This window comes from Ruditapes philippinarum, unplaced genomic scaffold, assembly GCF_026571515.1.
Source record: "Ruditapes philippinarum isolate M1 unplaced genomic scaffold, ASM2657151v2 ctg2495_1_1_1_1, whole genome shotgun sequence".
In the NCBI taxonomy this organism is placed as follows: Eukaryota; Metazoa; Mollusca; class Bivalvia; order Venerida; family Veneridae; genus Ruditapes; species Ruditapes philippinarum.
In genome coordinates this window covers 96,988-119,327 of record NW_026856887.1, presented here as the reverse complement: position 1 = coordinate 119,327, position 22,340 = coordinate 96,988, and the positions used below count along the sequence as shown (strand labels likewise).

General features: G+C 33.7%; 1 protein-coding gene across 1 annotated transcript in view; it reads left to right on the top strand.

Moving 5' to 3' along the window:
* The window catches only part of LOC132748023 (cation-independent mannose-6-phosphate receptor-like), a 45,120-nt gene extending 23,036 nt beyond the window's left edge, over positions 1-22,084 (top strand). The window contains exons 20-37 of the mRNA XM_060737572.1: positions 287-367; positions 900-1,122; positions 1,821-1,943; positions 4,059-4,289; positions 4,651-4,720; positions 5,176-5,323; positions 5,563-5,707; positions 6,713-6,859; positions 7,940-8,205; positions 8,569-8,775; positions 11,305-11,454; positions 12,428-12,592; positions 13,322-13,517; positions 13,831-14,065; positions 15,491-15,639; positions 20,427-20,553; positions 21,629-21,697; positions 22,030-22,084. Coding sequence (XP_060593555.1) covers positions 287-367; positions 900-1,122; positions 1,821-1,943; positions 4,059-4,289; positions 4,651-4,720; positions 5,176-5,323; positions 5,563-5,707; positions 6,713-6,859; positions 7,940-8,205; positions 8,569-8,775; positions 11,305-11,454; positions 12,428-12,592; positions 13,322-13,517; positions 13,831-14,065; positions 15,491-15,639; positions 20,427-20,553; positions 21,629-21,697; positions 22,030-22,084 — 2,787 coding nt within the window. The remainder of the gene's footprint in view (positions 1-286; positions 368-899; positions 1,123-1,820; positions 1,944-4,058; positions 4,290-4,650; positions 4,721-5,175; positions 5,324-5,562; positions 5,708-6,712; positions 6,860-7,939; positions 8,206-8,568; positions 8,776-11,304; positions 11,455-12,427; positions 12,593-13,321; positions 13,518-13,830; positions 14,066-15,490; positions 15,640-20,426; positions 20,554-21,628; positions 21,698-22,029) is intronic.
* The last annotated feature ends 256 nt before the right edge of the window (positions 22,085-22,340 follow it).

Below are 22,340 nucleotides of genomic sequence, written 5' to 3'. Positions count from 1 at the left end.
AGAGGCAAGTCATTGTTTCCTTGAGCAAGAAACTTTACACTCATTGCTCAGTGCTGGTTGGTTCCAGGAACAGATTCAAGAGTGTATCTATAAACTAATAGCTTCCTAAAATAAATTCTGTATAAACCAAAATGTACATATTTATCAGCTGAAGTAAATGCCGATTAGAAATAATACATTTTTGGTTTAGCTTGTTCTGTTTTACCAAGCTTCATCAGTTCTTAATACAATGATACACAGAACCTTTTAATGGCCATATCTAACTGCCTGTGTTGTAATCTTGTAGCATGATCCTGTGTTTGGATATGAGACTCAGACTTGTGAGTATGTATTTGACTGGCGGACACCTTCTGCTTGTGCTGTCGGGGTATGTGTAAAAAATTTGTATCCTGAAACCTGCTTAAACTGAAAGATTTTAGCTATTGTCATCAGTAGTGAGTCTGACTAGCCTGCAGTCTGACATGGCTCTATAATTTGGTAGCACATTTTTAGCTGACCTAGATAATTTGAGGACATGATCTACTTTTTTGTCCTTTGATGTTTAGCTCTGAAATTTGGACCAAGTGCACAGTTTTGGATGTAAAATTGAACATTATGGAAGTAATTCATACATGGACAAAACAACAAGTGTGACTAGACCTTCCTTTATATTTTTTCATGTACTTTAAGTCATAAGAAAATACTTATTAGATTTTGTTTAAATACTTGATAGAGTGCCATGTAAACTCTTATATCTACTAACCAAAAAAGTGACGCGCAAAGTTTACGTCCCTGGCAGGCGTTAGTCTAAATGGAAGATATTTAGATAGAATTTCTTGTTTGTTATTTCTCTTATAGATGACCATTGTAATTAGTTATTGTATATTAATATATATATATATATAAATATTTTCTTACAGTCCTCTAGTGGTGGTCAATGTAAAGTCGTAGATCCCCTATACAAGCATCAGTTTGACCTTAATGCACTGGGATCTCGAGATTATAGTGTTACCGTTGACGACGCTAAATATGACATCAGTGTTTGTGGACATTTACAGGATACAAGCAAATGTGGAGCTAATTCCGGCGCAGGAGTTTGTCTGTCCAAACCAAGTGTTAAAAATTTCAAACCTATAATTGCAGGTATTGTAATGTATATAAGTAAGCTTTAAACTCTTAATAACCTGTTCAATTTCTTAAATAAACTTGTTCAGTTTACATATTCTGGAAATATTCATAATCAAATGTTGAATATCATGTAGCTAATTTGATGTTGGTCGGCCAACAATATAGAATCATTCTTTGTTACGATTTGTATAAGAAATTAATAATTGCTGGTCAGTTTTTTAGTAAAGCTTGTTTGGTGTTCCTTCGACCATGATATGACCAAAAATATGTAAAAATAAGGTGTTAAGGCAAGACAACTAGACAACACCAGTGTACTACCTGTATTTCTGTTGCAAATTTACACAAATTAAAGATTGATTAATACAAGCATTTCAGGTTCATTCTGTACATATATGTCTTTATCACATACCCACTCCCTAAATTTGGTATTGCACGGCTGTGCATATATTTTGATGTGGCATCATTTGTGTTATACAAACCTAGTGTAAAGCCATGCTAAATGTTAACATTACACTATAGGCATGCCAATGAAAATTAATTCTCTTTCACTTTAAACACTCGTTTTTTAGGATTTGATAAACTGAATATTATATTTGTGTAGGTTCATTACTGAATTTATTCAACTCATTCAATAAATTTAGTACTGAACTTACACTAATTCAATGTCCTCTATATAATCTATACTACTGATACTGTTTTTTTCCTTGTTTTAGGCAAGGCCAACGACAAACTGATATTTGATGGTGGAGACTTACTGTTGAATTACACCAGTGGAGATAACAACTGCTACACCCTCATTAAGTTTTCCTGTGATCAAAAGGAGGATGGAAGTAAAGGTATTGTCAGTTTGTTAAAATGGTGCTTTTCTTTGTAATACACCCATAAACACTTTCGATTATGAACTAAGTAAATAATTAAGGTATATCGAATGAAAAAACAAGCTGTTTCCCTTGTAAAATTGATATCTCTTATGCTAAAACAATACAAATTAAGTCGTTTTTAAACAGCTAGTGTGTTGTGATTTATGTCCAATTTTAAAATTTATTACACCAATGGAAAGCTTTTGATCTTAGCCTCGTCACAGTATATACTTCTTACATCTTTCAACACCAAAGTATTTAAATTAACTGTTAAACCTACCATATGTCAGACAATTTGACATATTATTTATACAGTGAGATACACAACAGGTTATCTTCACTCGAAAACCTACTAATAAGAATAGCCTGTCATCTTCTAGTTCTGAAAGTGTTTATCGTGAATTTTCCTTGTAGCCCAACTTTTGTCAATCAAAATAATATTAAAACTGCTGATGATTGATCTCTAACTTTTATCTGTAATGAAAGTTACATGATTAACCCCTCTGTCTTTAGTTATATTGAAAGGTTTTTCACTATTTTTAGCTCGACTATTCGAAGAATATGAGAGCTATTGCAGTCGCCCCGGCGTCGGCGTCGGCGTCGGCGTCAGCGTCCGCGTCGGCGTCTGCGTTGGTTAAAGTTTTTTGTAAAGTCAAATATCTCAATTATTACATGAGATATTCAATTGAAACTTACAATACTTATTTATAGTAACAAGGTACATCATATTGACAAGTTGGATAACTCTGCCTACAATATTGACAGAATTATGCCCCTTTTTAACTTAGAAATTTTGGTTAAATTTTTTTGTAAAGTCAAATATCTCAATTTTTGCTTGAGATATTCAATTGAAACTTACAATACTTATTTATAGTAACAAGTTACATCAGATTGACAAGTTGGATAACTCTGCCTACAATATTGACAGCATTATGCCCCTTTTTAACTTAGAAATTTTGGTTAAAGTTTTTTTGTAAAGTCAAATATCTCAATTATTGCTTGAGATATTCAATTGAAATTTAAAATACTTTTTTATAGTAACAATGTACACCAGTTTGCAAAATTGCATAACTCTGCCTGCAATATTTGCAGAATTATTTGCCCCTTTGAAACTTAGAAATTTTGGTTAAAGGTTAAAGGTCTTCAAAGATATTTACTTGAAACTTTACACATGCACTTAGGGTCATAATTGGAGGGTCATAATTGTATGTCACTGACCAAATCCCATAACTCTATCTTGCATTAAGGCTGATTCATATCCCCTTTTCTACTTAGTCTCTTGGTTAATGTTTACATGCAAGTTTTACATATCTCAATAACTATTAAAGATATTTATTTAAAACTTCACACATGCATTTAGGGTCATAATTGTAGGTCACTGACAAAGATCCATAATTCTATCTTGCATTTAGGCTGATTTTTCTCCCCTTTTTCAACTTCATTGTACAGTTTTGCTTGTAAGCTGTTATCTCAATAATTACTGAAGGGTTTGTGCCTTTTTTGGGACAATTTTATGCATTCATAATAATAAAGCAGTGATTTCCTTGATAAAACATCTTAATAACAAGCCTTTGTACCTTTTCTGTCAAATTTATGTATTCATAGGTAATTAGTATTATTATACTCAATAAAACACCCTTGTGACATTACCTTCCAAATAGTCAAGCCAATACTGTATAATTAGACTCTCTCTAAGGCCTATAACATGAATTTATAAAAAAAATTAGCCCTTTTGTGAACTTAAAAAATTTAACATTATCAAGGCTCTTTTACTATCAAGCACTTAGAATAGTCGAGCGTGCTGTCCTTCCGACAGCTCTTGTTAGAAAACAAATATACAGTTTTTCATTTCAGGTAACTTACAAAAACCCTTACAAAGCTAAATAACTGAAATGAATATGTGCATCTTTCAGTCTCAACAAACTGTCCATCATTTTTAGGGAAAAACTGACTGAATAACAAACAGTGCAGGCATATTTTTAAACACTTTCTATATTGTCATAAATAGCTAGAAGTCATTTTTAATTTTTTATGCATGCTGCTTAAAAAATAAGTTAAGAAAACAACAGATCTATTTTTGTATTTGTACAGGTCCACAGTTTGTAGAGAAATCAGAACAAAACTGTCACTATTTGTTTGACTGGCCGACACAGCACGCATGTCCACCAAGAAAATCAGCTACATGCAGTATTAAAGATACACATGGAAAATCCTATGACCTCAGCGACCTTGAACTTTGGAATGACAATTATGAGGTCACAGATACAATGGAAAAGAAACGTTACATTATCAATGTTTGCAGATCAATTATATATAAAAAGAGTGAGTTACAGCAAATAATTTATCATAATAGTTTGTTATATATCATAAAAATATCATGAAAATTTGATTTCAATTCATAACCATACTATAGAATGAAATATTTTCCTCTTGACATTAGTTGTCTCCCTTTTTTTCAATAAATTTCATAGTTTTTTTTAGTGAAGATTTGTTTTAAGTTGGTACTTAATAATGTTTCTGCCTGGGTTCCCACTATCTGAAATAACTTATTGATTTTTATATTTAACCAGCAAATCAGCATATAACTTTATTAGAGAAAGCTTTACTTTACAGCCAACAAGAAAAATTGAAACAAAACTGTTTGATTATGATATTATTACATTTAAAATACATATATTTCCAGATGCTACATGTCCGTACACATCAGCTGCATGTATGGTGGATCTCACTAAACCTGAATCATCAAAAGACAAGTAAGATCTAAGATAAATAAAGAAATAAATAACTTGTAAATTTGTATTTTTTAGGGAACTTGCTAGTTTTTTGGGTTTTATTTTGGTCTCATAAAGTATTAAAAAGAAGACATATAATGAAGTATGATAATAATGAAACATCATGATGGTTTTTCGTATGTTGAGAATTGGATTTGCAAACCAGAGGTTATTGTTTTGATACTTTGGTGGGCGTCATTGGGTGGGCGTAATTTCTCTGTGACGGTCTCAAACATATGGTCATTTGTCTCTCACTGCTGATTCAGAAATCATGAGGAATTAGTAGCCGGTCAGTGCGTAGATATTGATAATTACTGGTTAGTTATCTAGCAATATGTGGACCAGCCCCTGAGATATGATCAAAATTGTTCTGAAATCGACATAAGAAACATACGTACAAAGCACATGTCTAACTATTTATTCCTACTGTATTACAGGTATAAGAATATTGGAGAACCTAACGGATACCAGATGAAGTTTGAGAACGGTCAAATTGTTATAACTTACACCAATGGAGACAAATGCAGTAATGGAAAAGATAATATGACAACACATATAGTATTTAAATGTGACAAAAATGCAAGAGTAAGTTTGGTTGAGTCCATTATTTTCTATTACAATATTATATAATGTTTCAATGCTGAAAACAGATGGTCTCCACTCCCTAAATAAAGGAGAGATAAATATGTGGCCCCCATTTACATAATTGATGATTTCATATTAGTATATATATTTCTTTAGTGCATAATTTACTTGATAAACTGTTACTGTACATTGTATACTTGATGAACTGTTACTTGATAAATTATTTTTCATACATTAAGCATTCAAGCCCGGCCGGTCATTTCATGGTAGGTGACTGTGATCACCATTTTCTGTGGACATCAGCATCAGCCTGTCCACTCACAGATACCAGTGATGGTGGTGGTAGTAGTGATATTACATGCAAGGTTACCAATCCTGCCACAGGTATACCTATTTGTTATGTTGATTTAATGCTGTTTTTTTTTCTTCAGATCTTATTTGTTTGGTGGCAGTTTAAGATTTTTTTTTAGGTCATATACTGATGGGCACTGATCTTAATAGTTTTCCTTGATTCTAAGCCAGTGATAAACTTCTGTTTTAAAGTTCATGCCCTGATGTATAAACATGAAGTTATTTTAGCACACAGAATGGGGCATAAATGGCATTAGACATATTTTCATCAGCCAAATAGTTGTAGAATAATGATAGAAAAAACTACTTTAGTTTTTATTTAATTGCAATTGAGGGAATAGTAGGAGGTGCATATAGGTTTGCCCTCGTCTATCTTAGAATATTTGTAAGTCTGGAATTTATTCATTTGGCTATTTTGACATAAATTTATTTAATATTGGTAGAGTTTTGCTCCCGTTAATGAGTAAAAAGTAGCTTTTTCTTGTGTTGTATGTTAATCTCAAAGTATAACTGCTATGAAATTACTGAACTTTCTGAATAGTTGTAAGCATGTGTGAACTTAAACAGCTGAGTATCTTTTTTTAAAATTTGTAAGAGATGGCAGTGTAATGGCCCCTGATTAAGAAAAAAAAAGCAGCTTTTTTTACTTTTGTTGTGTGTTACTCCAAAACTATAACTGCTTTGTTACTATTCAGATTATTTGTGACACAACAGTGGAACACATTTCTAGTGTTGTTATCATGACAGTACACAGAAGATGTCATACATCTTCAACTGTCCAATATAAGATATATTGGATTCAGCAGTGTCCAACATTATTGGATACTACACTTTCAAATACAGGAAATATATTGAAACACCTCTGGTACAGATACAGATCAAAAGCAGGGGAATTGATGTAAACAATTGGTGTAGAGATACATGTATTAGTTTATTATTCAAATATGCTATCATTTATAACTTTTTTTCCCAATGCAGATAGTGTTTGGATTCATTTGTACAGTACATATAGTATAACTAATTATTATTCAATTTCAGGGAGTGTATTTGATTTGTCAGTTTTGAAATCCACTTCTAAAGGTTCAATGTACAGTGTTAAAGATAAGAATAACAATCTGTATGAGTTTAACATATGTGACACTGTCTACAACAGCAAATGCACGGATGCTGAAAAGAATGCAATAGGTAAGTCTTGATTTTTTTAATAGCATTTTTTTCTTCTTCTATTGCAAGTGGAGATCATGAAAGACAAATGTCATCAGTACAGACTTAGGTCGACCTGCATATCAAAGGTTTGCTGCAGAACTGCAGTAATTTAAATGGAATAATGAAGGACAACAGTTTTGTGGTCAACCCTCAATTAATGTTCAGTCTGACAGGACTTATCCCCCATGTGGCTGAGTGGTTGCCTTTAAGGGTTAAAGCATCATAGTTGCAGCTACAGTATATCCCTCTGTGATCGTAAAACGGGAATAAATGGGTTTGAATTGCTGGAGTCTATGTATCTCTTAGCTCCGGCAGTTGATTTGGCTTTAACCCCATGTTTTACTTTATGTTTTTAACATCTGAGCACCTTAGGGTTTCCTCCACCAGTAAACCTGGAAAATGACCGTACAACCATTATGTGCTGGTGTGACTTAAAATCGACCAAAACAAAAATAGGTTGAAAGTAGTATGGTAGAAGTTCATTGTACAAACTAATGTGTTTTGTGTTAAGTAGGAGATCTACTTTGATGAGCTTATGTGATCGCTGTTTATCAGTTTTGTGTTGTCAACTTTTCATTTAGATATATGATAAAAGCCAAATAACATTGTGTATTGAGTGCTATCATTGTAGATTGTGTCACTGTCTTTGATTGGATAAAGTTATATTTACACTTGCCCTTTTGACCTATGAGAATACAACTTTATCTATTTCAGTAGTACAAATTGTCTGAATAGCCAAATCATATTATATTCTCTTAATTTCAAACCGACAGTTCATGTAAGAGCTAGTAAAGATTACACAGAGTTTATGACATTTTTCAAAATTTAATAGTTAAGATAGGTGCATTACCTGAACCCTTAACCTGTGATATAATCATAATAACCAGAGTGGTACCAGACAAGGCCACTAGTTACCTGGTATTTTGTCACGCACCAAGATGGTACCCAAACAAACAGTATTTCTTCTGAATTTTGAAAAAGTTTAAATAAAGCATTATTAGCAGGCAACAATTTTTCCAGCATGCAAAATATGAATAGATTTTGTTTATACTGATACAGGTGTATGCCAGTCACCACCAGAGGGCTCTGATCGTCCTACTTACAATGCCGGAAAGGCTGTCCATAATCCATGGTTTGATGATGGTATCGTTGTTCTCAACTTCACTGGGGGCGACCGTTGTCATAACAACCAGTATGAAAGAAACACGATAATTTCGTTTGTCTGTAACAGACATAAAGGCATTGGTCGTCCAGTGTTTGTAGATGAGACTGAAGACTGTACTTACTATATATCCTGGCATACAAATATTGTCTGTGAACAAGAGGTAAGATAGAAGTACTTAAGCAAATTGTTTTGAAATAAAATTTTGTAATATTATTGTTTTTTTTTGTTGTTTTCTTTAAAGATCCAGTATGTTATGTAAATAATTATACAAAAATTATCAGAGAGGTTTGATTTGATGGTAAATGTGATAATTTTACGGAAAAAAAACAACAGTGTGTGAGCATGTCACATGACCTCTTTTAATTTACATATGAGGATGTAACATATACTTAGTGATACTGTTGGGTTTTTCCGATGTATGCCTCTAATTACATTCTAACTGTCAGATTTGTTTTATCATATAAAAAGTAATTGATAGTTTTTTGAAAAAAATATTGAAACTTTTTTTTATCGCGTATTTCAGCTAAAATGCTCCGTAGATACAAATGATTACAGGACCATAGATTTATCTCCCCTTGCTGATAATCCCGATCAAGTGGTACACTCGACAGAGGATGGATCTATTTTCTATCTTAGTGTGTGCTCGTCACTTACCCCTACTACTGGTCTCCTATGTCCGGCAGGTTCGGGCTTGTGCCAAGTAAAATCCACAGATAAAGTCAGTCATACTGTAAGTTAAATTCTAAGAATTAGAAAATCAGAATGAAAATTTTTATTACAGTCATATTGTGTTTAGATTTTGGCTTGTCTGTGTTGAAGACAAAAATTGGTAATTGAAAGTCGTTGCCCTTAATAGATGAGCATTACTACAGCATGTGGAGCTATTGTAAGATATTTAGATGATTTTTTTCCACCTAAATATATAACAATTGAACACATAGGTGAGGTACGTGTGTTCTAGGCTTAATAAGGGTCCATCTGCCCTTTCAGGTATTGAGAGTACAGACTCTTTAGGAAAGGTGCTCATAAGGCAAGGAAAACATGTAATTTTACCTGGTATTAGTGACAAAAAAAGAATAAACCTGTATTGGGCTCTCTGAGATTGGTAGAAATTTTGTTTGAATCTTGATGAAAGTTAAGCCATCTTAATTGAAAGAATTATTATTTTTAGCTCACCTGTCACTTTTGTGACAGGGTGAGCTTTTGTGATCGCTTTTCATCCGGCGTCCGGCCGGCGTCTGTCCGTAAACTTTTACTTTAAATGACATCTCCTCATAAACCACTAAGCCAATTTCATCCAAACTTCACAGGAATGTTCCTTTGGTGGTCACCTTTAAAAATTGTTCAAAGAATTTAATTCCATGCAGAACTCTGGTTGCCATGGCAACCGAAAGAAAAAACTTTAAATATCTTCTTTTAAAAAAACCCAAAGAGCTAGAGCTTAGATATTTGGCATGAAACATCTTCTAGTGAGTGTCTACCAAGTTTGTTCAAATAAAAGCCCTGGGGTCAAAATTGGCCCCGCCCCAGGGGGTCAATGATTTTCCCTATATGCATATAGTAAAAACTTAAAAAATCTTCTTTTAAAGAACCCAAAGAGCTAGAGCTAAGACGTTTAGCATAAAACATCTTCTAATGAGTGTCTACCAAGTTTGTTCAAATAAAAGCCCTGGGGTCAAAATTGGCCCCGCCCCAGGGGGTCATTGATTTTCCCTATATTCATATAGTAAAAACTTAAAAAATCTTCTTTTAAAGAACTCAAAGAGCTAGAGCTAAGATATTTAGCATGAAACATGTTCTAATGGGTGTCTACCAAGTTTGTTCAAATAAAAGCCCTGGGGTCAAAATTGGCCCCGCCCCAGGGGTCATTAATTTTCCTTTATGTGTTTATCAAAAACTTAAAAAATCTTCTTTGAAAAAACCCAAATAGCTAGGGTTTAGTTATTAAGCATGAAACATCTTCTAGTGTGTGTCTACAAAGTTTGTTCAAATAAAAGCCCTGGGGTCAAAATTGGGCCCGCCCGGGGGTCATTGATTTTCCTTATATGTGTATAGCAAAAACTTAAAATCTTCTTTGAAAAAACCCAAATAGCTAGTGTTTAGATATTAAGCATGAAACATCTTCTAGTAAGTGTCTACAAATTTTGTTCAAATAAAAGCCCTGGGGTCAAAATTGGCGCCGCCCCAGGGGTGTCATTGTTTTTAACTATATGTGTATAGTAAAAACTTAAAAAATCTTCTTTTAAAAAACCCAATGAGCTAGAGCTTAGATGTTTAGCATGAAACATCTTCTTATGGGTGTCTACCAAGTTTGTTCAAATGAAAACCCTTGGGTTAAAATTGGCCCTGCCGGTGGGGGGGGGGAAGAAGGAGGTCATTGTTTTTCATTATATGTGTGTAGTAAAAATTTATGAAACTCATGAAACATCTTCTAATGGGTGTTCCAAGTTTGTTCAAATAAAAGCCCAGGGGTTTAAACTGGCTCGCTTCGGGGGCCTATATACAGGTGAGCGACCTCAGGGCCATCATGACCCTCTTGTTTTAAAAAATTTCAGCACCATGGATTATGCATGCATGAAATATTTGCATATTGCACTGAAAATAGCAGATGAATATTTTGTTAGATTTCATTCTGTCTGCAAATTAAAAAAAAATAATTTGTGAGAACTGTGTCCAGTACTGGAGACACATTTTTTCAAAGCCTCATTTGAGATGGAAGGATAATACGTGTGATATAGATTGTTTCTGCTAAATAAATGATGGTAAACAGAATGAAATTTTTCTGAACAAAAACAACAACATAATGCTGGCCTGCTATTTAAATTAAGTTTTTAACCATTTGGCAATGATTTTGTATATGCACCATTTACTCTGAAGGAAAATACTGACATATTTCTTTCATACAGGTATTTTGGAGTTATTGCTGTTGCAGAATTCAAACAAACATTTTGTAAACTGCACGCCTCACAGATACAGTTTTTTACACTTTAACTAATGCATACAGCTGTGGGTTCAAATCTCCACAGGGACTTTGGATTCTTTCATGTGAGGAAGCTATCCAGATAGCTTATGGAACATCAGTGTTTCTACTCGGATGCCGTTCGTCCCTGAAATAATGCACCGATGGGCACCTCAGGTCTTCCTCCACCAGTAAAGCTAGATCGTTCCCCATATGACCTATCCTGTGTTGGTGTGATGTAAAACCCAATGAAACATACAACTTAATGCATGATAGGAAGAAATTTGTTATATATTTCAGAGTTTAGGTAAACCAAAGTCTTCACCAACATATGATAAAACAACCAAAGATATCAGCTTGATGTACGTGAATGGGTCCAAATGTGATACAGATCCCTCAAAGAATTTCTCATCAAGAGTTATCTTCTCCTGTCTTCCTGGACCAGTGAGGGTTAGTTACTTACTGTATATAATTTTTTAAACATTTGCAGGAAAGTTGAATTTATAATGTCACCAATAATCTTGTGAATTTCTGAAATAATATTGTCCAGCTTCCATTTGAAAAAGACAACTATCAATTTGGTCTTGGGGAGGGGCTGGTATTGTAACTTGTATCAGGATGAAAATTTGCAATGGGTCAGACTTCATGTTTGTGTAGGCTGGCCAAGCTCTATATCTATGGCATTTAAATTATTTTTTTCTATTTCAGCGGTTGAAGGGTTACAGAAATTTTGAAATATTTATTTTTTAGCTTGACTTCTTGGTTGAATCAATTATTAATGATATAAATATGAAATATTTTAATATATTAACTGCTATGACATTGGTTTCAAATACCACATTTTTATGATAACTTTCATGCACAAAATATTGTTTATTTATATTATGTTGCTATTTACTTTTAGTGTTTTATTTGTTCTGCATTTTATTTTGAAGATAGAAATGGGAGTTTGATTATTTTTTTTTATGTAATATTGCCATTTGTACTTCACAGAAAGTTTATGATACTGCTTACTTTGCTAACTAGTTTTTATATAATGCCCTAAAGGACATGGAGGAACAGCCTTTGAGTTTCTTTAACGTCAGTTACAGAATCTTTCAATTTTATTTAGAAGATAAAAAATACAACTGTCTTTTACTGAATATTTATTATTTTTCCTATAAATTTGAGCCGCGTCACTACAAAAACAACGTAATGTGTTTGCGACCAGCATGGATCCAGACCAGCCTGCGCATCCGCGCAGTCTGATCAGGATCCATGCTGTTCGCTAGCAGTTTCTTTACTTGTTATAGGGTCTGTAAGCGAACAGCATGGATCCTGATCAGACTGCGCGGATGCGCAGGCTGGTCTGAATCCATGCTGGTCGCAAACCCATTATGTTGGTTTTGTCATGTCACAGCTCAATTTTTTGTTTTTCTTGCAGAGTAGCCCAAGGTTTGTATCGAAGGCAGACTGTGAGTATGTTTTCCAATGGGATACATACACAGTTTGTACAGAAAGAAAACAAACAGAAGCTGTGTGTGGTTACCATGACAAGACTGGAGATTTCTATGACTTTAAACTTCTTCAGCAAGATAAACCAGTTGAGGTATACACAGCTTAAAGTTTTAATTATTCATAGTCACATCACAATAAAGTTGTAAGGGATAAAGTAGTAAGTTGTAAGTTGTACTAGAATCAGCTTGTCTGTCTGTCCAGGCACATTCAGGTTTCATTATGGAATAAATGTCTGTGTTACTTTTTAAACAGACTGTCCTTGTTGGGATAAAAGTTGCTTATGGGATGCAAAGAGGTTGTTTATGGTTTATAAGAGGTCAAAGAAGGTCAAAGAAATAAAGCCATTACATGAACTCAGTTAGGGTGTCAAGCTCTCCCCTGAACATTGTGTTTTGTTTTTTCTGGGGCATAATTAAAAACTATTGGAGGTATCAACTCTAAAATTGATAGATGGAAACATGATATTATGATGGAAGAGAAATGCAGTTTTTAAGAAACGTAACTTTTTTTGCATAATTGTGGAGTCAAAGACCTTTAGAGGTATCAAAATATTCAGAATGTAACTGAAATGTTACCTTGCCCAATACCCGTTTCAATCATTTCCTCACCTGTGAGACAAAATTCACCTATTTTTTGCTGGGATTTAAAATCATTAATAATTTGTAGCATGCATTTATCCAGGGAAGCATTTTTGAACTCTTCATAAATACTTCACCTCAGCAAAAAGAGGTCATGTACAGTATCTTTATACTTTTTCTGTTGTTTTTTTCCTGAAACACAACTAAAATGTCGCTTATATAGAAATAAATTATGATTGCAGGTAAAAGTAAAAGGAGAGACAAAGTATCTGATAAACATGTGTGCTGGTATAAAAAGTGATGACACTTCAAGCTGTGATTCTCACATGGTGTGCCGTAAAAACGATGGTCTCTCATTTGGGGAACCAAATAATTACAAGGTGGCTAAAGAGGGACAATACTTGAAGATGACGTTTGATAGTGGAGCAAAATGTGCAGGTAGGATACAAAATCATTTCATATGATCCAGCAATGACAGGAGAAATGAGGGGTTAATATTATAATTTTTGATATTAAAACATTTTAGTCATATATCGGTTGTTGTTTCTCTTGACCGACTTTCTTGTATAATTTACAAGTAATAATGATTTTTTTAGCAAGGAATCCAACTTCTTATCCCATATGATTTCTGAATCAGCAGTGACAGATAAATATTGTTATCATTACATTATTACACAGAATGGTTTATTAGAAGGACATATTCTATGAGTTATAGCCAATGCAATATCATATTTACTAATGAATTATTCAGGAGAAAGAAATGCTGAGAGCTCTATACAGTTTGTATGTAACAGAGAAGCTGGTCAAGGTACTCCTATAGTTCTTGCCTCCATGAACTGTAGTGTAGTGTTTCAGTGGGAAACAAGTTATGTGTGCCCTACCCAGCAAAACCCATGCAGTATTGTCATAGATGAACACCTTTATGACCTTTCTATACTCTCAAAGATTCAAGGAGCATGGAATGTCACAGATAAAGATAAGAATACGTAAGTGGATGTCACAGATAAAGATAAGAATTCATAAGTGAATGTCACAGATAAAGATAGGAATATGTAAGTGGATGTCAGAGATAAAGATTAGAATATGTAAGTGAATGTCACAGATAAAGATAAGAATACGTAAGTGAATGTTACAGATAAAAGTAAGAATATGTAAGTGAATGTTACAGATAAAGATAAGAATACGTAAGTGGATGTCACAGATAAAGATAAGAATATGTAAGTGAATGTTACAGATAAAGATAAGAATATGTAAGTGAATGTTACAGATAAAGATAAGAATATGTAAGTGAATGTTACAGATAAAAGTAAGAATATGTAAGTGAATGTTACAGATAAAGATAAGAATATGTAAGTGGATGTCAAAAATAAAGATAAGAATGTTTTAGTGAATGTCACAGATAAAGATAAGAATACATAAGGGAATCCGAATGTCACAGATAAAGATAAGAATGTATAATTTTAATGTAACAGATAAAGATAAGAATACATCAGTGAATGTTACAGATAAAGATGTGATTTTGTAAGTGAAGGTCTCAGATTATGATGAGAATAGGTAAGCAAATGTCACAAATAAAGTTAAGAATATATTAGTGATTGTAGGATGAGAATACATTTATGAATGTCACAGATTGATAAGAATATGTAAGTGAGTGTTACAGGTAAAAATAAAACTAATTTGAGAAGGAATTGGCCTCAGTTTTTGAAATTTGGTAGAGAAATTGCCCATGGCAAGTTTGTGACCCCTATTGATATATAGGTCATTAAATCAAAGGTCACAGTGACAAAATCCTTGGCAGATCAATATCTTATTCTAGTTGTTTTCTTCCATTTTTCTTTTGTATCTGGTCACACTTTAACATTGTACATCTTACAGCTCATACTTTGGGTGCATAATGCTCCAACACTGACAGCTCCTGTTTTTATTTATAGAAATTAGATTTTTATATCTATTTATAGATACTGGATTAATGTATGTACATCTGTAATTGGTCCCAAATTGCCAGATGTCTGTGATTAGAAAGCATGAGAAAACAGCTCCTGTTTCTATTTATAGAAGTTAGATTTTTATATCTATTTATAGATACTGGATAAATGTATGTACATCTGTAATTGGTCCCAAATTGCCAGATGTCTGTGATTAGAAAGCATGAGAAAACAGCTCCTGTTTCTATTTATAGAAATAAGATTTTTTTTCTATTTATAGATACTGGATTAATGTTAGAAATTAGATTTTTATATCTATTTATAGATACTGGATTAATGTATGTACATCTGTAATTGGTCCCAAATTACCAGATGTCTGTGATTAGAAAGCATGAGAAAACAGCTCCTGTTTCTATTTATAAGATTTTTTTTCTATTTATAGATACTGGATTAATGTTAGAAATAAGATTTTTTTTCTATTTATAGATACTGGATTAATGTATGTACATCTGTAATTGGTCCCAAATTGCCAGATGTGTGTGATGAGAAAGCAGCTGCATGCCGGATGTCCAAAGATAAGACAGGAGGAGAGGTGCTTGGGCTTGTTAGTGCTCAGAAAAAAATATACAAGAATAGTAAGATTTTTTTTCTTTTGTCTTTTCAAACTTTTAGACCTGACATGTTGTTTAGTAACTGCTAAATTGGAACGTTTGGTCAAAATTTTAGACCTGACATGTTTGTTGTTCATTGTAAATTTTTTTGTTCAGCCAAGTTAACACAGTTGACTTTGTGAAATGGATAATGTTAGCTTTTGAACTTGAATAAGTCTGTTAAGATATTCATGGATTTTTAGCTCACCTGAGCATGCTCAGGGTGAGCTTTTAGGATCGATGATTGTCCGTCGTCCGTCCGTCCGTCGTCCGTCCGTTCACATTTAGTTGTTAACACTCTAGCGGTCGCATTTTTGCCTCAATCATCATCAAACTTGGTCAGGATGCTTATCTAGTTGATAGCTCGGATGAGTTCGAACATGGGTCATCTCGGATGAGAAACTAGCTCACAAGAGCTAAAAATAGAAAAACCTTGTTAACACTCTAGAGGTCACATTTTTATGCCCCCACAATGTGGGAGCATATAGCGTTGCACTTGTCCGTCCGTCAGTCCGTCCATCAGTCCGTCCGAGCAAACATTTGATATTTATGAGCTTCATTCCGTAGTTAAATAAAGAACAAAAGCTCATAAAATTCAAATTAAGAGCTATTTTTTTGATTTTATGAGCTGATTTTGCTAATGGACTTTGGTCCAGGTGTAGTTTATGAGCTGACTTACCTCTTAAATATCAAAAGTTGGTACGTCCGTCCGTACGTCCCGAAATCTTGTGAACGCAACTCCTCTTAAACCAGATGGCAGATTTTGCTTAAACTTACAGGGATGAACAACCTTAATGTGTAGATGGTAGTAAAGGAAGGAATTTTTGCTGCGACTAAATTTAACAGAATTATGGCCCTTTGTTGATTTTTTTACTAGATACTATGTAAAAATTTTGTGAACGCAACTCCTCTTAAACCGGATGGCAGATTTTGCTTAAACTTAGAGGGATGAACAACCTTAATGTGTAGATGGTAGTAAAGGAAGGAATTTTTGCTGCGACCAAATTTAACAGAATTATGGCCCTTTGTTGATTTTTCACTATATACTATGTAGAAAATTTTTGTGAACGCAACTCCTCTTTAAACCGGATGGCAGATTTTGCTTAAACTTACAGAGATGAACAACCTTAACGTGTAGATGGTAGTAAAGGAAGGAATTTTTTGCTGCAACCAAATTTAACAGAATTTATGGCCCTTTGTTGATTTTTTCACTATATACTATGTAGAATTTTGTGAACGCAACTCCTCTTAAAACCGGATGGCAGATTTTGCTTAAACTTACAGGAATGAACAACCCTCAGGTGTAGATGGCAGTAAAGAAAGGAATTTTTGCTGCAACCAAATTTAACAGAATTATGGCCCTTTTTTGATTTTTTCATTATATACTATGTAGAAATTTTGTGAACGCAACTCCTCTTAAACCGGATGGCAGATTTTGCTTAAACTTCCAGGGATTAACAACCTTAATGTGTAGATGGTAGTTAAGGAAGGAATTTTTGCTGCGACCAAATTTAACAGAATTATGGCCCTTTGTCGATTTTTAGTTTTCAACTTGTGGCACATGTAGTCCAAAAAATATTTGACCTAGAGTCATAAGATTGACAGAACAGTGGCGTGTGGGGGCATCCGTGTCCTATGGACACATTTCTAGTTGCCTCAATCATCATCAAACTTGGTCAGGATGTTTGTCTAGGTGATAGCTCGGATGAGTTCGAACATGGGTCATCTCGGATGAAAAAGTAGGTCACCAGAGCTAAAAATAGAAAAACCTTGTTAACACTCTAGTGGTCACATTTTTGCATCAATCATCATCAAACTTGGTCAGGATGCTTATCTAGTTGATAGCTTGGATGAGTTCGAACATGGGACATCTCGGATGAAAAAGTAGGTCACCGGAGCTAAAAATAGAAAAACCTTGTTAACACTCTAGCGGTCACATTTTTGCATCAATCATCATCAAATTTGGTCAAGATGCTTGTCTAGGTGATAGCTCGGATGAGTTTGAACATGGGTCATCTCGGATGAAAAAGTAGGTCACCAGAGCTAAAAATAGAAAAACCTTGTTAACACTCTAGCGGTCACATTTTTGCATCAATCATCATCAAACTTGGTCAGGATGCTTATCTAGTTGATAGCTCAGATAAGTTCGAACATGGGTCATCTCGAATGAAAAAGTAGGTCACCGGAGCTAAAATAGAAAAAACCTTTGTTAACACTCTAGCGGTCACAATTTTTGCATCAATCATCATCAAACTTGGTCAAGATGTTTGTCTAGGTGATAGCTCAGATGAGTTTGAATATGGGTCATCTCGGATGAAAAAGTAGGTCACCGAAGCTAAAAATAGAAAAACCTTGTTAACACTCTAGCGGTCACATTTTTGCCTCAATCATCATCAAACTTGGTCAGGATGTTTGTCTAGGTGATAGCTCGGATGAGTTGGAACATGGGTCATCTCGGATGAAAAAGTATGGTCACCAGAGCTAAAATAGAAAAACCTTTGTTAACACTCTAGCGGTCACATTTTTGCATCAATATCATTAAACTTGATTCAAGATGCTTTGTCTAGGTGATAGCCTGGATGAGTTCGAACACATGGTGTCATCTCGGATGAAAAAACTAGGTCACAGGAGTTAAAAATAGAAAAACCTTGTTAACACTCTAGTGGTCACAATTTTGACTCAATTGTCATCAAACTTGGTCAGGAAACTTGTCTAGGTCATTGCTGGGAATAAATCGAACATGGGACATCTCGGATGAAAAAACTAGGTCAACAGGAGTAAAAATAGAAAAATCTTGTTAACACTCTAGTGGCTACTGTTGTGATCCAAATATTCTGTTTCATTGGTCTCTGAAAGTTTGTTTTGATGATTTTCTAAGGTCAAGATCGAACATGGGTCATCTTGGATTGAAAACTAGGTCACACCGCCCAAATATGGAAAAACCTTGTTAACATTCTAGTGGTCACATTTTCGACTCAATTATCATCAAACTTGGTCAGGATGCTTGTCTAGGTAATTGCTTGGATTGAGTTCGAAATCGCATGTGAAACTAGGTCACCGGGGCTAAAAAATAGAAAAATCTTGTTAACACTCTAGTTGCTACTGTTTTGATCCAGGTATTCCTGGAAATTGGTCTGAATGTTTGTTTTGATGATTTCTAGGTCAAGTTTGAATATGTGTCACCTGGGTAAAAAACTAGGTCGCCCACTGCTCAATTATGGATAATCCTTGTTAACACTGTAGTGGTCACATTTTTTTTGACTCACCTGTCATGAGACTTGGTTCAGAATGCTTGTCTAGCTAATTGTTTGGATGAGTTTGATAAGTCAGGTGAGCGATCTAGGGCCATCATGGCCCTCTTGTTATATTTATTATCCAAAAACTTAAATCGGAAAAAATATAGAGAATAGAATTTTTTGAGATTGCATGAACTTACTGGCTGGCCTGATTTTACACTGCTAGTATTTAAGGTGTTTATATATTATTAATATCAACATAATTTATGGTGTAACAATTTGTGCTATACAAATCTTGGTAAATTGAAAAATCGATCTGAGGTCTAATTGTCTTTTTGTTTCTTTTCGTTTTTTTTTTTTTTTTTGGTTGTAAATAAGTGTAATATTTACTGAGGCATTTATTTGAATGTTTTATGCTATTTTTTACAAAATGTAGAGTTATTTGCTTCATTGTTAATATATTTATAACATATTTATTCTAAATCTGATCAAATATAACTAATGAACTTTCAGCATTTGCACCAGTTGATGTTCCAATAGTAATCTTTATTGAATCCAGTCTTATTAATTTAGCCCTGTTTTTGTATTTTGGAGTCCAAAAAAGCTATATCAAATGCATAATTATCATACTCTATCTAGCCTTGTTTTTCAATATTTAAAAGTCCAAAAATCCATATCAAATCCATATTGTACTTGAAATCACAAAGTTCTGTCAAAATGTCTGAAAATGGTGATGTGAAAGGAAGAGATCATTATACATTATTGAGAACTATACTGATATTGTTGGATTTGTACATGGCTGTAAAATCTGTATCAGACTAGGCTAGCATCTTGACCAATATAGTTATTGCAGCTGTGTACATGTCCAGTAGAATTAAATTTTTTACTTAACTATGTATAATAACATCTTGTAAAGCTGCTTGTTTGTAACATTACTGTTCATTGGACAATCGTGACATTTATATAGTTTTATATGCACGACTGTTGTCAATTTACGAAGAAATCAGGTAAGGAGGTTTGCTGTATTATAAATTTGATGTGTTGTTCTTCATTCCCTCCTTGATTACTTAGTGTATTTTAAATTTGTAATAAAGATTCCCGACAGGTTATATTATTAGTTATAAAGATCGTGACAGGTTATATGGCCCTATATAAACGGCTATTTGTAAATAAAACCAGAGCTGCTAGGCGAGGGTTATATTGCAAACAGCCGTTTATATAGGGTCATATAACCTGTCAGCACTCTTTATAACAAATTTATAATACTGCAAACTTCTTTTTCTCTAGAGAAAAGTTAGATTTCTTCATGAATTCAGAGCAGCCGTGTATATAAAACTATGTAAACATTACAATTATCCAATGAAAAGCGACGTTACAAACATGCAGTATTATAAGGTTGTATATAAATGTGTTTTTTTTTTGGAAAATAGCCCTTGCCTAGTAGCTCAGGTAATATATACGGCCATAAAACCTGTTAAAAATTTTTATAACTAATAATTATATATATAATATCACCACTTGATATTATCATTGTAGGTGATACAGGAGCTCTTGTATTGGAATATGCTGAGGGAAGTGCATGTTCGGACAGAGGTGATCCGGCTACCACTAAAATTAATTATATATGTGGAACTACTTTTGGTGCCCCATCATTTGTTGAAAGGTTTGGCTGTTGTTGTTGTTTCTTAAATGTTTAAACAGCTTCTTAGAAATTGAGATATAGAAATTTCTTTCTCTTCTATTCAATTTGTTTATTTGTATATATGGCCTCTGGCCCAAACACAATTTATACAACACCACATTAATGATACATTGCATGTGGTTATGATCAGACTTTACAATATGACATTCAAAATACTAATTAATTATGCTTATACATGTAACACTATTCAGACATAGATCAGATCTACTAATGAATTCTTCTCTCTCTTTGAAAGAGTAATAAATGTACATTGATACATTCCGTATTATATTTTCATTTTCATTTGACATTAAATCATAAAATGTTTGTATATTTGGATATCTATGAAAATGTATGTATTAAAAAATAAAATTCGATTTTCTTTTATGAAAAGTCCCAGGCAAATGCCTTTTAAATATATGATAAAAGCTCTTGTAGTAAAGGGGATAAATTGAAAGCTGTACTCTTGTGTCGGGTGCATCTGTTATAGTCACGAAAAAAACGATGTGTATTACGCACCAAGGCCTTCTTACATGCAAACTATCTTAACATAATTCATCATTTTAAGAAAGAATGAAAATAATTTGAGGCCGTGTCATGAACAAAGGTAACATAGTGGCGTTTGCGAACCAGTAAATATGATAATCAGACCAGATGCCTGCGCATTACCGGGGCAGTTTGAATCAGATTCTTCATGGGCTGTTGGCTTTTAATCAAACTCCTAATTCACCCAGTACCTAAATTACTGATTAGCGAACCCAGCATGGATTCCTGCATTATCAAACTCTGCGTTGGGTGCGCACAGGTGGTATGGATCCTATGTGGTCGCAATACCCACTATGTTGGTTTTGTCGTGACACGGCTCATTATGAACTGACTGACTAGTGTACATTGCAGACCATGATCAGATGGCATAGATGTGCTTGACTGATGTTGGCCTGCACTGCTTGTATAAGTATATATTGTATTCAGCCAAGGGTTAATGGAAAAAGTGTAGTTTTTTTTATTAAAATATATGTCTTTTATTGATGTTATTCTTCATTTTTCTTTCTTTCAGTGATGCAAATAAGAAATTGTGCATATATGAGTTTAACTGGAAAACAAAGTTTGCATGTAAGGTTGAAAGGTAGGAGTTATTAAGTATTTTCATTTTGTAATGTTATGATATCATTTATTTCTGTAAATGCGTCTTATTGTAGAGACCTGTGGCGGCTTTACTTGAGATAGGACGGAAACTTTGATGGCCTTGATTTCAGCATGGCCCAGTCAACATTGAAGATATGAACCACTTTCATTAGCTAGAAGGAAAGTTTTCTGACTTGAAAGAATATAAAGCCCAATCGGAATTTTTCAACATAATTTTGAGCTCTATCAAATTTGGATTATGTCACATTTATGTGCGTGGCATGTGAACGAACCTTATAAATGTAATATTAAAATGTTTGTTTCCTTTTCCAGTGAAAGTCTTAAGGTGACACCACGGGTATTTCTCAGTGACCTAAGCTGGTTTTAATTGCTGTATTCGCTAGACTCCCTTATCTGGAAATGATAAATGCGTAATACTTAGGCCAGACTTTTAAAGAAGCATGTATTGTGAAACATATTATTTATAGCATTTTTATATTTGAGTCACATTTTGTGCCTATTGTTTTTTACTTTCACAGAATGTTGCTGATTATCTGTAATTAATATTATCTATCCATTCATATATTTTATAGATTCAGGTATTTTATATATGCTGTATGAAATAGTTATTTAGTATCGAGTGA